The sequence below is a fragment of the Dinoponera quadriceps genome, unplaced genomic scaffold (genome assembly GCF_001313825.1).
Source record: "Dinoponera quadriceps isolate SergipeBrazil2010 unplaced genomic scaffold, ASM131382v1 scaffold1115, whole genome shotgun sequence".
NCBI lineage: Eukaryota > Metazoa > Arthropoda > Insecta > Hymenoptera > Formicidae > Dinoponera > Dinoponera quadriceps.
The window spans coordinates 30,144-42,541 of NW_014555233.1; the positions used below are offsets into that span (position 1 = coordinate 30,144).

A 12,398-nucleotide genomic window follows, 5' to 3' on the forward strand; every position below is an offset into this window, starting at 1 on the left:
AGAACTTGGACACTCGAGAGTGTCCATCGTCGTAAAGACAGGATCATCTTTGCCTCAGCAGAATGGCTGACTTATCGCTCCGAGATAATGTTTAATGCCTTAAGTCCTTGTCTTTAAGCAACGCATAGTGACTTGTGTCTTAAACTGAGAAGCCGTTCTGTTTGTGATTCACGACAAACCGTTAATCGTGTGATAAAGAAAGTAAACAAACGATGATTTAGATTAAGATTCAGGACGTAAAACATTGCCTTGAAATTACAAGTCAACCATTCTGCTTCCCTCCCCCCCCCCTTCTTTATCTTTAAGCAGCGCACAATGACTGTCCTCTGTCTTAAATTGTGCCTAAAAAGCAGTTTTGTTCGCGATCGACGACAAACCATTGTACAATGAAGAAAGCAAACAGACGACAATTTAGATTAGGATTCAGGGCGTAAAACCTCGCCTCGAGATTATAAGCCAATCATCCGGCTCCTTTCTCCCCCCCCCCCCCCNTTTCCCCCCCCCCCCCCTCTCGCTCTATTTTCGCGGTTTCGCGCGGTTACTCTTACGACGGTAGTCGCGGCGACGTTCCGCGCCGAGCTACCCACCTGCGGCGGCCGTAGCCGGATACTGCCACAACGTAGGCGGCCACGTAGCGGCCGTATCGGTCGGCGCTGTGCCGATGCTGCCCAGGGTGGAATTCAGGCTGGAATTCAGACTGGAATTCAGGTTCAGCGAGGGCGCGAGCGCCCCGGAGGGAATGGTGAGGTGGGCCGCACGATCCTCCCCTCCAGGCCCTCCGCAGTGCACCAGGGTGGTGCCGCCTACCGCCATGGCCGTGCTGGAACCTACAAAACGGAACCGGCGTTCATCTCCGCGAGTTCCGCGCTCGCACGATCGAGGGAGGCTCTCCTCGCCGGCGAGCCGCTTCGCCTCCCTCGAACGCGCACCGCTGAGAGAGCGCGCGAGGTCGACGCGAGGTATCGATTCCGACTGCGTAAAATCGGACGAGGCGCCGACCGAGTATCGGGTGGCCCCCGCGCACCTGCCGCGATCGCGACGTCTTCCTCGGGACCCGTGCCGCTGCACACCGCACTGAGAGAGAAATCAGTGGCGTTTGTAATCGCGTAAGTATGAGAATCGTGTGTGCATTCAGGGGAGGATATAGTTATTTTCGGGGATAAGATAATGCGCTTCCTTGCGTTTTAACGGGAAACATTGTCGAGATGACTATTTTTCCAGTAAGTGTTGTTATAATGTTAGCGATCAATAATCTTACGTGCATGTTGGTACTGTCATTTTTCTGGTTTAAATGAAAAGGGGATATTGTTGAGGCTGAAAGTATAATTTCTCTATGATTAACTATAATTGTTTTCAGTACAGACGCAGTAAGCCTTTTAGCCTTTTGCTACGAGCACAAAATTCAAACGTAATTTCTAGCAAATAGCGTTTCCAGCACTAGACATCGCAATTCGTAAGATCTATGCGGTTGTTGCGACTTCTGTCGGCGCTTTTGTCAGAAGTTACGTTACATTTGATTTCTTAAGGCAAAAGGCAGGAAGCTTACCACACCTATTGTGAATTCAGACTAATGAGAATGTCTTCTAAATTAATTCACGCAACTTACGCCTAACGTTCGATTTTCATGAGACTGATTTGAAATTAAATTCGGTTTAAAAGATTTATAGTCGGTTGAATCATTTTTCCCAGAAAATATTACCGTACGCGCAACGTCGGTAATAATTTCCTTACGCGGAAAAAACAGTTTGTTTGAATTAATCTGACAATGAACAGGCCAAATGCATTTTGGCTGAAGGAAACAGAGTTTCTGATTCTTACGAGTTAAGTTCGGTTCTTAAAGCCATAAATTCTGTTTCCTTTAACCAAAACGCGTTTGATTTGTCCATTGTCGGGTAAATTCAATGAAACTGTTATTTCCGTGTATTGCTATTACTATCTTTTGGAATTAAAACCAGAAGAAAATACAATTGAAGCTGAAAATGATTATAATTTTAGCGAGCTTTCTCTCAGTATAGAGTTGCATTCTCTGATAAATGGCAAAATAAACGGAAATCAGTCGGAGGTATTTAATCTCCCTCCCCCCCTCACCCTACAAAATATAAATAGTCGACAGCTCCGTAATTGGAACGAATCTTTCCCGATTCAGTAGCAATATCATTGAAACTAATGCTTGAATTATTAATATATTCGCCACTCACGCCACACATGTGTGACACATTATGCGAAATACTCAATTTACCTATTCGGTAAATGTTACATGGGCACAAGTACGGACACGCACTATATATTACAGTGCAGCCACTGAAAATATAGCGTGGGCTATGGTGCAGTTTATTAATTCAATGATGTATTGTTTCAATGATGCGTGTATACGATGTATTAGTTTCGATAATATTGCTATTGGATCGACTAGATTTACTCCCATTGTGGCGCCGTTGAACAATTCCATCGGTACAACAGCATTTTTTCCCCCACGTACAGTCACATCGCGTATCCTAGGTGACGTAAAGTGAAAAGCAGAATTTTCTAGATGCCGTTATCCACATTGGAAAATGAATTTGGCCGGATCTACCTGACAATGGACAACCACGTGCGTTTTGCTCGAAGGAAACCAAATTTATGGGATATAAAGTTTCCTTCACGGAAACAAGCTTCATTTTATTTTATTCCCGTGAAACAAACCTTATATCCCACAGGTAAATGTTTCGGTACTTTCTTTTTTTTTCTCAGCGCGAGTAGATCCACCTGACGATGAACCTACCTGACGATGCAGAACCAAGTGCGTCTCGGTTGAAGAGAACGAAATTTCTAACTGTCATTAACCAAACTTGCTTTTTACAATCTTGGTTATTATAACTATGCAAACCTTCGATTTCCACCAATTTCCCCGCCATAAAATTGATTTTTATCACGGTAATTTCCCCCAACGCTTTGATTATCCATTGTCAAGTGGATCCAATCGCTCGTCGAGCGGACGGGTGGATACAGACACTCGAGAACCGAGAAGACATAATTAAGCCAGGCTTAATTAGCCAGTTGAAGATTCCGATTAGACCGTACTCGGAATTCACTTGAATCACCCCCCCCCCTCCCCCCCCGGCATTCTCTTCCGTCAATTGCATCATTTTCGCGGAAGTATCGCCGTGAAAATAATAGCCCCGAGCTGGCCGTAGGTAATGGCGGCGATATCCTTTCGCAATAAATTACGCTCGAGGCGTGAGAGACGCCGCCGCGATGGGCGAATCGCAGGCGTTCCCCGATGTCGATGCCGAAGACGATAAGCGTCGCGGTGAAGTTCGGAAAAAAGGTTCCGCGCGATCGATTTTAAAGCGCCGTTCATGCACGTCGGCGAATTTTCGTGGCGCGCCGGCAACCCCGAGCGGCTCTCTTTAATATTCGCCCCCGGGATCGCGCCGGCGATCGTCGTATGCGCGACGATCGCAATTAAACGCCGCGCGCGCAATTAGGAGGCGGGAGGGGGGCCGAACGAGATATTCTCGCAGAAATTTCCCGCGGTCGGGAAATCGTTGTTGCTGTTGTTGCCCGCAGACGGCGTAACAGCCTCAACATCAGCGCATAGTTTTCAATCCGAGCGTAAAACGTTATCGGCACTTTTCGATCGCACTCGTGTCTGCATATTCGTTGCGACTAGTGATTATTCGACGAGGCGGCGAGGATATATCAAGCATAGTTGCTTCTTCTTTTTCTTCTTCTATGCGTAATTTTATGTCTTACGTAACGAATACCGGGTGGTGGTGATGGTGGTGATGGTCTGAGTAACAGTTGAGATATCGTCGCAGTTTCGTCGGGCAATTAAGTCGCGATGCACGAATATGCCGACACGATGGCAGCGATTGAGAAAATCCTATTTACTCATTGTGCTATTAGGTCTCAAGGCTGTCATTAATGTCGACCTGTCATTTGGTCTGTTCCTTTCAGCTGAACCGGCTGCACTGGTTCAAGAAATTTACACACACTGAAGCTCGTGAGAATCTCGTGCATATGTGATACTTCATACGCTGTACGATGTGTAAGTAAATTTCTCGAACTAGCGCAGCCAGTTCAGTTAAAAAAGACAGACCGATCGACCATTCGCAGTCAGTGGCGGAAAGATCGCGACGATTTCACCGGCGAACTTCAAAATGCAACCGGTATTCGCACTGCGACAAATCTCGCAAGTCAAATTTAACGCAAGGCGAACACGTTGAAAAGTAACACAACTATTATGTGGGAAATTAATGCGAAATTAATATCCATTATATAATCAACACTAAAGTGTAAAATATGTTATTTCCACACACACGTTGAATATCGATCTAACAGAAAATATTGAGATAACGATACGACATGTTGAATTAACACACGAGCACGTTAAAAATTTGACACGAACGATTTTAACAAGAATCGATTTTAGCATAAGTGCAAGATACTTCTTTTATTGCGCGGTAGGAAAAATTTATCTTCTGAGAATTACCGAAACAAGCGAATTCTCCCATCAGATAGAGACGTGTTGTGAAACTCGTTGAAAAAAATATAACAACCTTTCCGTCACTGACCATACAAAGGGTATTAGAAAAAAAAAGGAAGAAATTCGACCATCGTTATCATCGATCGGGGTTGCAGATCTACGTGGATGCGTCTCTTTCGTGGTGAAAAACAAACATGCAAATCGGATACGATAGAGCTTTATCCGAGAGAGAAAAAGCGACAGAGGCGATAAAATCTGCGTCGAACGAAAGCGTGGCGTCTGCGAGGCGCCGCGCGCGACCAGTTAAGGGATAAACTGGGACAGAAATGATAAAAGTGAGCGCGCGCCCGCCAAAGCTTAGCGCCAATGTCGCGTCGTGTGTGAAACTCTTTTAAATACTCGATCTTATCCTACGAGGAAACGACGATTTTACGAGGAGGGGAGGAGGAGGGAGGGAAACGCACGCGGATATTTCGCACGGAAAGATCGCGTATCACGACGTAGGCGGTGCGACGCGATCGATACGTTTCCAACAAGATTAAGAGAAAATGAATACTTTGCAGACCGAAGACGTGAATCGACAGTTCGGTTCTTCGGTTTCTGAAGCGTCCACGGCCGGAAACGTCGATTCGCGTCTTTAAGCCTGTTCCACAATGCCGTATGCCGCTGTCGGGACGCAGCCGATGGTCCAACGAGGAGACTCGTCCTCAAAAAGTAAATTCTCTCATTGGACCATTGGCTGTCTTCCGACATCCGGCGACTCCGACATGCGGCGTATTGTAGAACAGACCTTAGACAACGCGGTAAATTCTGCGTACTTCGTGCCTTTCCATACGGGATAATATTTTAACGAAGATATTATTGGATATTATTAATGTATCGTATTAATAAATGAATATCGTATTAAGAGTATTACTGATGCACCCGTTAATTGCACGTTTCAATTTCGAATAAAATATTATAACTATATGCGCGGCCCGCAAAGCGTGTTAACCGTGCCGCCGCAAAGAACGGAGGAGGACGCGCCGCGTCGTACCTCCTCTCTTCAAATTGCACAGTGAAATCACTTGTAGTCAAGGAAAACGTTTTCCAGTAACTACTGCACGGGAAAAAAAACTGAAAAAAAAAAATGAGACTATAATTCTCTCACTATGCTTATAGTTACAAATACCAAATATTTTTCTTTCACCAAACATATTTCTCTCACTGAGAGAAATTATAGTTACTTTCAACCTCGACTATATCCTTTTTTGATGTTTTAACAACGACAATAGTAGTGACGATGTGCATGTAAGGTTATTATCGGTGATGCTATAATAACACTTACTAGAAAAAAAGTTTTCCTAACAATAATTCTTTTACTATGGTGTTAGTATTTATTATGTGTACAGTTACGGTATTATAATTACAGCTACTAAATATTTTTCTCTCAGTGCAGCGTACATATACTTCTACTATTCGGGATACGTAACAGCGATCTGCAGTGAAATTCATCATTGGCCAAAGTCAAAATGAATATGAGATATAACACAAAAGAGCTAAGTAGAGGTGTTCCCGCTAAAAATTCGTAAAAATAAATACACTGAGAAAAAGATTTCTGCAAAATTAATCAATTTCACTGCATCCAAACAAATTTCATCACTGACATTAATAAGTACGATTGCTAAACTTTTCAACGAGTATATATTTTTATTGTAAATAAAAAATTTACTTGAAAGATAATTTTTTTATCAAGAAATTATTTGTTCTATTTTACATATTTATTGCAACCAAATAATATTTTATTTGATTAAAAGGCATTATTTCAAATAGCGTTCTTTCCGTTAAATAATAGAGTTTTCTTGAATGGGACAATAAAATTTCTACTCAAAGAAGTAATATTTCATATATGTTGTTTGTATGAAGCAAATTTTAGCCAGATAAATAAAAACACTAAATCTAAAGTAATCTTTTTCTCTGTGCACTGATTATCGATACGATACTGTTTTATTGATTATTCAATCGATGACATTTCCACTGACCCGACTTAAAACACTAGGCGTCGAAAATAACAATAATCCCGACGAGATTAACCATTCTTTCCGCTCAGCGTACGGACGTCGCGCATTCGCGTCACGACTCGCGCGGTCGCGCGAATTCTTGCGATTTCGTGCAATTTCATGGTGCGCACTCACGCACGCACGCACGCAACGAACGGACGCCCGGTTAAAATCTCATTTCACGTTACGCCGCGAAGTGTCGATACGCGGTTCCGACGTTAGCTCGCTCGATTCCGTATCGGATCCAGGAACGGAACGGGAAGGGGGGGGAGTTTCGTAATACCGTACGAGAGAGGTGAAATCTGGCGTGAAAAGACTCACCGAGGCTGTCCGGCTGGAAATGATGATAGCTCGCGTGATGCGACGTGTGATGACTTAAAGACACATTGCGCATAGACGTCGAAGTCTCCTGATGCTGCAATCGCTGCCTCGCCACCGCGATGCCGACCGGTATGCCACCGGCTCCCGCGTTCGAGACCACTATTCCTGAAACGATTAAGGAAGTCGGGCGTGAGCGCGATGAGAATGCACGGGATTACAATGGGCTCTCGCGAGCACGGGCGTAATCGCCGCACCTGAAATTATATCGCGAGGGACACGTGAGAGACGTCGAAAGGTGGGCGGGATTTGCCGCGAAAAGCGCCCTTTCGCGCGGACCTGCGCTGGGAAATGAGTTTAGTTGGATTTATCTTCGCTGGGAAAAAATAGTATTTGAAAATGTATTTGTGGGATATAAGGTTTATTTCACGGAAATAAAATCAAGTAAACCTTAACTCCCGTGAAATAAACGTTACAATCTCTCACAGGTAAATTTTCAAATATTTTTTTCCTCAATGTGACGTCTAGACGCGTCGCGGTTGAAGGAATTTCCGGCTGTAAGAACCGAACTTGGTTCATGAGAACTGGATATTTTGTTTCCGCCAACCAAAACGCACTTGGCTGTCCATTGTCATCCGTGGGAAAAGTATTTGAAAATATATTTGCGAGAGATACAAAGTTTATTTCACAAAAACAAACCCGCACGGGAAATTGTTTGATATCCGATCGGAGTCTATTCCGATTTTTCACAGAAATGATGGATTCTGATTGGAAAATTTATGAAGATTCGCATTAGGAGTGTAATGTTTCGAAAGTACGATTCTAAAGTGGGAAACCCAGACATTTTTCCCCTCACATTTTTCTAAAGTTTTCTTATAATTAGAACAAGAATGGAATTCCTAATTGATATCGCAATAACTTACTCTTATTCGGGACGAGTTTGGGTGATCCGATCAGAATATAAGCTGCACTTGGGAATGTTCGGTAAATTTCCACACGCGAGCCTTATTTTTACGAAATAAACTTTATGCCTCACAAACAAATTTTTAAGTACTTTTATTTTTTTTCAACGCAGTTAGATCTGAGCAGACTCATTTTTCAACGTACGTGCGCAGAACCACACGGGAAAAATACAGTCGCGTATCGGGAGGATCGGTCAACAACGCCGTAATTGGGATAAATCTTCTCGATTTAATAGGAATATCATTGAAATTAATGTTGGAATTGTCGAAACAATGTACGGTGTGTATCGGTTTCAATAATATTGTTGTTGATTCCACAGGATTTGTTCCAATTACGGCGCTGTTGACCGATTCTCTCTTAATACAATGGTATTTTTCCCCCATGCGGGAACACCACGGGGGCGATCGCGATCGATCTATCGTCGCTCGAACCCTCCGCACTTTTCCCTTCGGGAAACCTGACACGCCTTCGGCACGGCTTGACCCTTGCCGGAGAGTCTTCGTTGCCAGGGACACGCGAGACTCGCCGGTTGTCGTGAAATATGCACGGACGGAGATCACTTGGGCGGTATCTGCGGTATCGCTACCTGAAGCACCTGAAACTGCGCCGACCTCGGGCGGGATCCTAAGTCCCGGGGAAGCTTCCTCGGGTGTTTCCTCGCCGAAGGAGGCACCACCGCGCGACTCACGCGTGCCTCCGACTCGGCGGTCGCGACTCCAACACGCATTCGTTTAAATCACCGTCTCCCGACTCGTCCCCCGCGTTCCCTCTCATCACTGTCTCTCTCTCTCCGACGAGTCCTCCCGCGGAACTCCGCGCGCGACGACACTTATTTTTCCCCTCTCCTTCCCCCGTATTACCGAAACGCGTGTCCCGATGCGCCCCGAAACGCATTCATTTAAATCACCGTCTCGCCCCCTCCTTCTGCCCCCGTGTTCCTTCCTTCTTTCTTTCTCCTCGTCAGCGCGAGACTCTTTTCCCCGCGCCTCGAGCGCGCGTTACGCTCGCATGACGTAACACGTGTGGGCCAACGCGCACAGCACCGGGCCACGAGAGAGAACCCGTGGTGCCAGCGGCGCGCGGATGTGTCAGGACCGGGGGGGGGGGGGGGGGNGAGAGAGAGAGTGAGAGGGTCGAGACTCTTTCGAACCACGCCTTGTGTTTGCGTCGCCATGCGTGCCACGCACCTCCTACTTTAACGAGACTGTCTGCTCCGCTCTTTCTCTTTCGCCTTGCCCTGCCTGCGCGTCTCCCGTCCCGCTTCTTTGCTCTTTTCCTCTGGCCGTCTCGCTCGAGACCGACCGGTCGACTCTCGTTCTTTTTCTCTCTCTCTATCTCTTTCTCTCTTTCTTTCTCCCTTTCGCTCTGGTCCCTGGTTTCTCCTCCGACTCTGTCAGTTCGCCCGTCTCTCTTACGCCCATATACATCGCGGTTTTATACGCACTTTTCTTCCCTACCCCTCGTGCTTCTCTCCTCCCCTCTTCCCCCGGCCGCCCTTTCGCTGCGCGCCTATCGAAAAAAGCGTCGCGCCGCCTTCGTATTAGGCGATTCCTCGTGTGGTTGGTCTGAGGAGAGACGCGATTATGCTGATTGGGACGGTATTGCGTTTATCGCCGGCCGAGATCTACGCTCTCCTCGCCATCTTCGCGAGAAGCACCGGCGACCGTCCGGCCGCGCGTCAGGGGACGTAATTATCTCGATTTTGAAGATATCGTTTATATCGCGAGCGGGATCTTTCTCTCGTCGGGCGCGTTATTGGACCGCTCGCGATTCCTCGCTCGTGATTGCTCGGGAAAAGCGCGCAATCGCGCCGATACCGTCGATACTTTTTATCCCCGGCGAGATCTCGGCTCGTGTACGCTCGAGAAACGCTCGTTATAAATAACTCTTGCTCCTCGCTCTCTGGAGGATCCAGCGAGGTATCTCGCTCGCGAGATCCCGCGTGCGACACCTTGTCGCGCGTTACGTAAGGGGGAAGTTCGCAGAATTTTTACCGCGCATCTGCCCGCTCCTAAGAGTTAACCGGCCGCGTTGGATTCACGCGCGACTCGCGTCGTCGTGCTGGGTTAATGGGAAGCCCCTTCGTCGTGTCGTCCGAGCGGTCGCGTGGAACATGCGAAAGTATGCGGCGAATTCGGTAAACGGGATACATCTCGATAACTCACGCGAGCGCTCCCTTGTATCAATTAATTCGAACGCGCGGCGGACGTTGACCGCGTCGTCGCCGTCGTGGCGTAAGAGAAGCGCGCGGAAGAAAGAAGACGCCGTTGTATCATCGGTCGCCGGCGCCTCGATTCGAACGTATCTCCTCGATCTAGCGTTATCGTCGGGATCGACGAACTCGAATTGTTCAAACAATGTATAACCCTGGTAGAAATTTCATGAATTTTTTTACATATTTCATGCATTTTCTTACGGTTATTACCGCACAGTTGATTAATTTCCGTCTGGTAACTGAACAAAACTACACAGTGGAAAGGTTTGCGTGAAATTTAACACACGTTTCACGTCTCCCAGACGGTCTATTTTGAAATTTCTGTGTTAATTTTACAGGGTGAATATTATGTTCAAAATTAATACACGATCGATATGTTAGTCGATATTGAAGTGTAATGTCTTATTTTAATACTTACATGTATTGAATATCGGTACAATACAAAATGTTGAGATAACATATATTGCAATATGTTAAATTAACACACGGGTATGTTAGAAATTTAACACGAAATTTTAACAAGAATCGACTTCAACACAAGTACAAAATGTCTTTTGCTGTGTATTTGGGATCCCAATCAAGATTCAACGCTTTTCCTGCAATTACTGCGCACAAAAATGTACAAAATCTGAATCAATTTACTGAACAAAAACGGAACAATAAATTGACGAGAAAAAACTATTCGATTGATTAAAAAGCAAGCCTGCTGCTCATGAAATGAGCAGTTTTGCTCTAGAAGAAAATTCCCACGAACAGAATTCTACCAAGTTCCTGTCCATTTTCTACGTAGTATGTTTCATAGGTTGTAACAATGAGACATTCATTAATATTAGACAATATAACTGAATGGGTATCTAAGAAAACATGCATTTCTACCGGGGTAATGTATTAGTATTAAAAAAGACGGTTAAGAGTTCTTTGATGTTCAACTAAAATAAAGAGAGAAAACAGAAGACCAATGAGAGCCAACTCGAGTAGAAATTCAACTAGTCTGTCCGAGTCAAAGGCGTAGCTAATTAGTACAGACTGGATTAAATTTCTTAGCTCGTTACTGGTTGATTATTTACCAAAATGTAGAATCGGTAGAGTTAACTGTATTACAGCCATTACATATCAAATATGATAGAGTAGATTGCCGTATACTCTAAAACATATGATGTAGTTAGTATATACTCGCCACTAGCAATTAAAAATGAGATGGCAAATAAAAATTGGAGGATGCGTTATTCCATAAAAATCTTAAAAAGCTAAAAATCTAAAAAAGCAAAAGCATGCGTTACGTCACTGCCTGGAAAACTAATTTTCATCTCGTAACTGTAATTTCGCCTCATTGTCTAAAAAAACGTCTTTTCGGCGTCTTAGAACGTCCGAATCTGGGAACTTATTTATATATCTAACCAATATCTAATTAGAAGAAATCAACGTTACGTTACTGGCTGATAACGACGTTAGATACAAATTCCTTATTTCGTGACTAGACATCCACGAGATTCAATTTCTACTAAAAAATACTAAGAAATAGATGTTAGTGCAAGAGCGATATTTAATTTAGCAATAATATTAATAAATAATTTCTTAATGATATAAAGTCAAATAAGTAAACACGTAAATGACCAAATGCAAATTTCAGTCCTCAGATCGGGTTCTTTTCTGCTGGTGAAATTTCAGTAATCATTTCGAACGAAGGAAGATATTGAAGACTCCGATGGTAAGCAACCAGTAAGAACGATATTTCCATTCTTACTGGTCGATTGAAATAAAATTATTGCATGCTAACAGTTTTAATAATGTTGCTATATCGAATCAAAGAGATCCGCTCCAATGATGACGGCCGTCGGGCATAATATTAAACTGATACTATCACACTATTTACGCGTCATTTCTTTTTCTTCCGTGCGTTCCGATTGGTGCGCAAGTAATCGGCGTCTCGCTCGTTCGACGACCGGGCAGTCGACTTACCGTTCTCGGACTTGGGTGGAACGGGCTCGATCTTGACGGAGGTCGTGGTGGCGTGGAGGGACGTGGAAACCTCCGCGACTTGACAGGGAACCGAGGCTAAGGGTTCCCTCTTCACCAGGCTAGCACCGCTATTGTTAGCACCAGTGCCGTCCTGCCCGTTCCAGGACGACGCGACAGGTAGCGTCCTGCTGCACCCCACGTCCGAGTGCACTACCTTCGTCTTCCCTACAAACAGGCGTTTCCCACTTGTGCGACATGTGTATCGTTATAACCGGTGCGCGCCACGTAATCCGGGATCTTTCGAGTCGGGAGAAACCACGACAGAGTGTGCGAGAGAGTGCGAGGAGCTTTCGGAAAATTCGGGAGGACTTCGTTTCTCGGATTTTCAAAGTCTCAAGCTCGACAGAGAAGCTTTGCTCATCCCCTCCCCCCCCCC

The 12,398-nt window shown here is 45.1% G+C and overlaps 1 protein-coding gene across 2 annotated transcripts in view; it reads right to left on the reverse strand.

Annotated features, from left to right (window-relative positions):
- LOC106743634 overlaps positions 1–12,398 on the reverse strand; it is a 78,756-nt gene that overhangs the window by 25,398 nt on the left and 40,960 nt on the right. The window contains exons 6-8 of one of the 2 annotated variants that reach the window (XM_014617660.1): positions 11,963–12,187; positions 6,829–6,993; positions 588–827 (exon numbers count right to left, since the gene is read on the reverse strand). In XM_014617660.1, coding sequence (XP_014473146.1) covers positions 588–827; positions 6,829–6,993; positions 11,963–12,187 — 630 coding nt within the window. The remainder of the gene's footprint in view (positions 1–587; positions 828–6,828; positions 6,994–11,962; positions 12,188–12,398) is intronic. The other variant, XM_014617661.1, reaches the window with a different exon arrangement.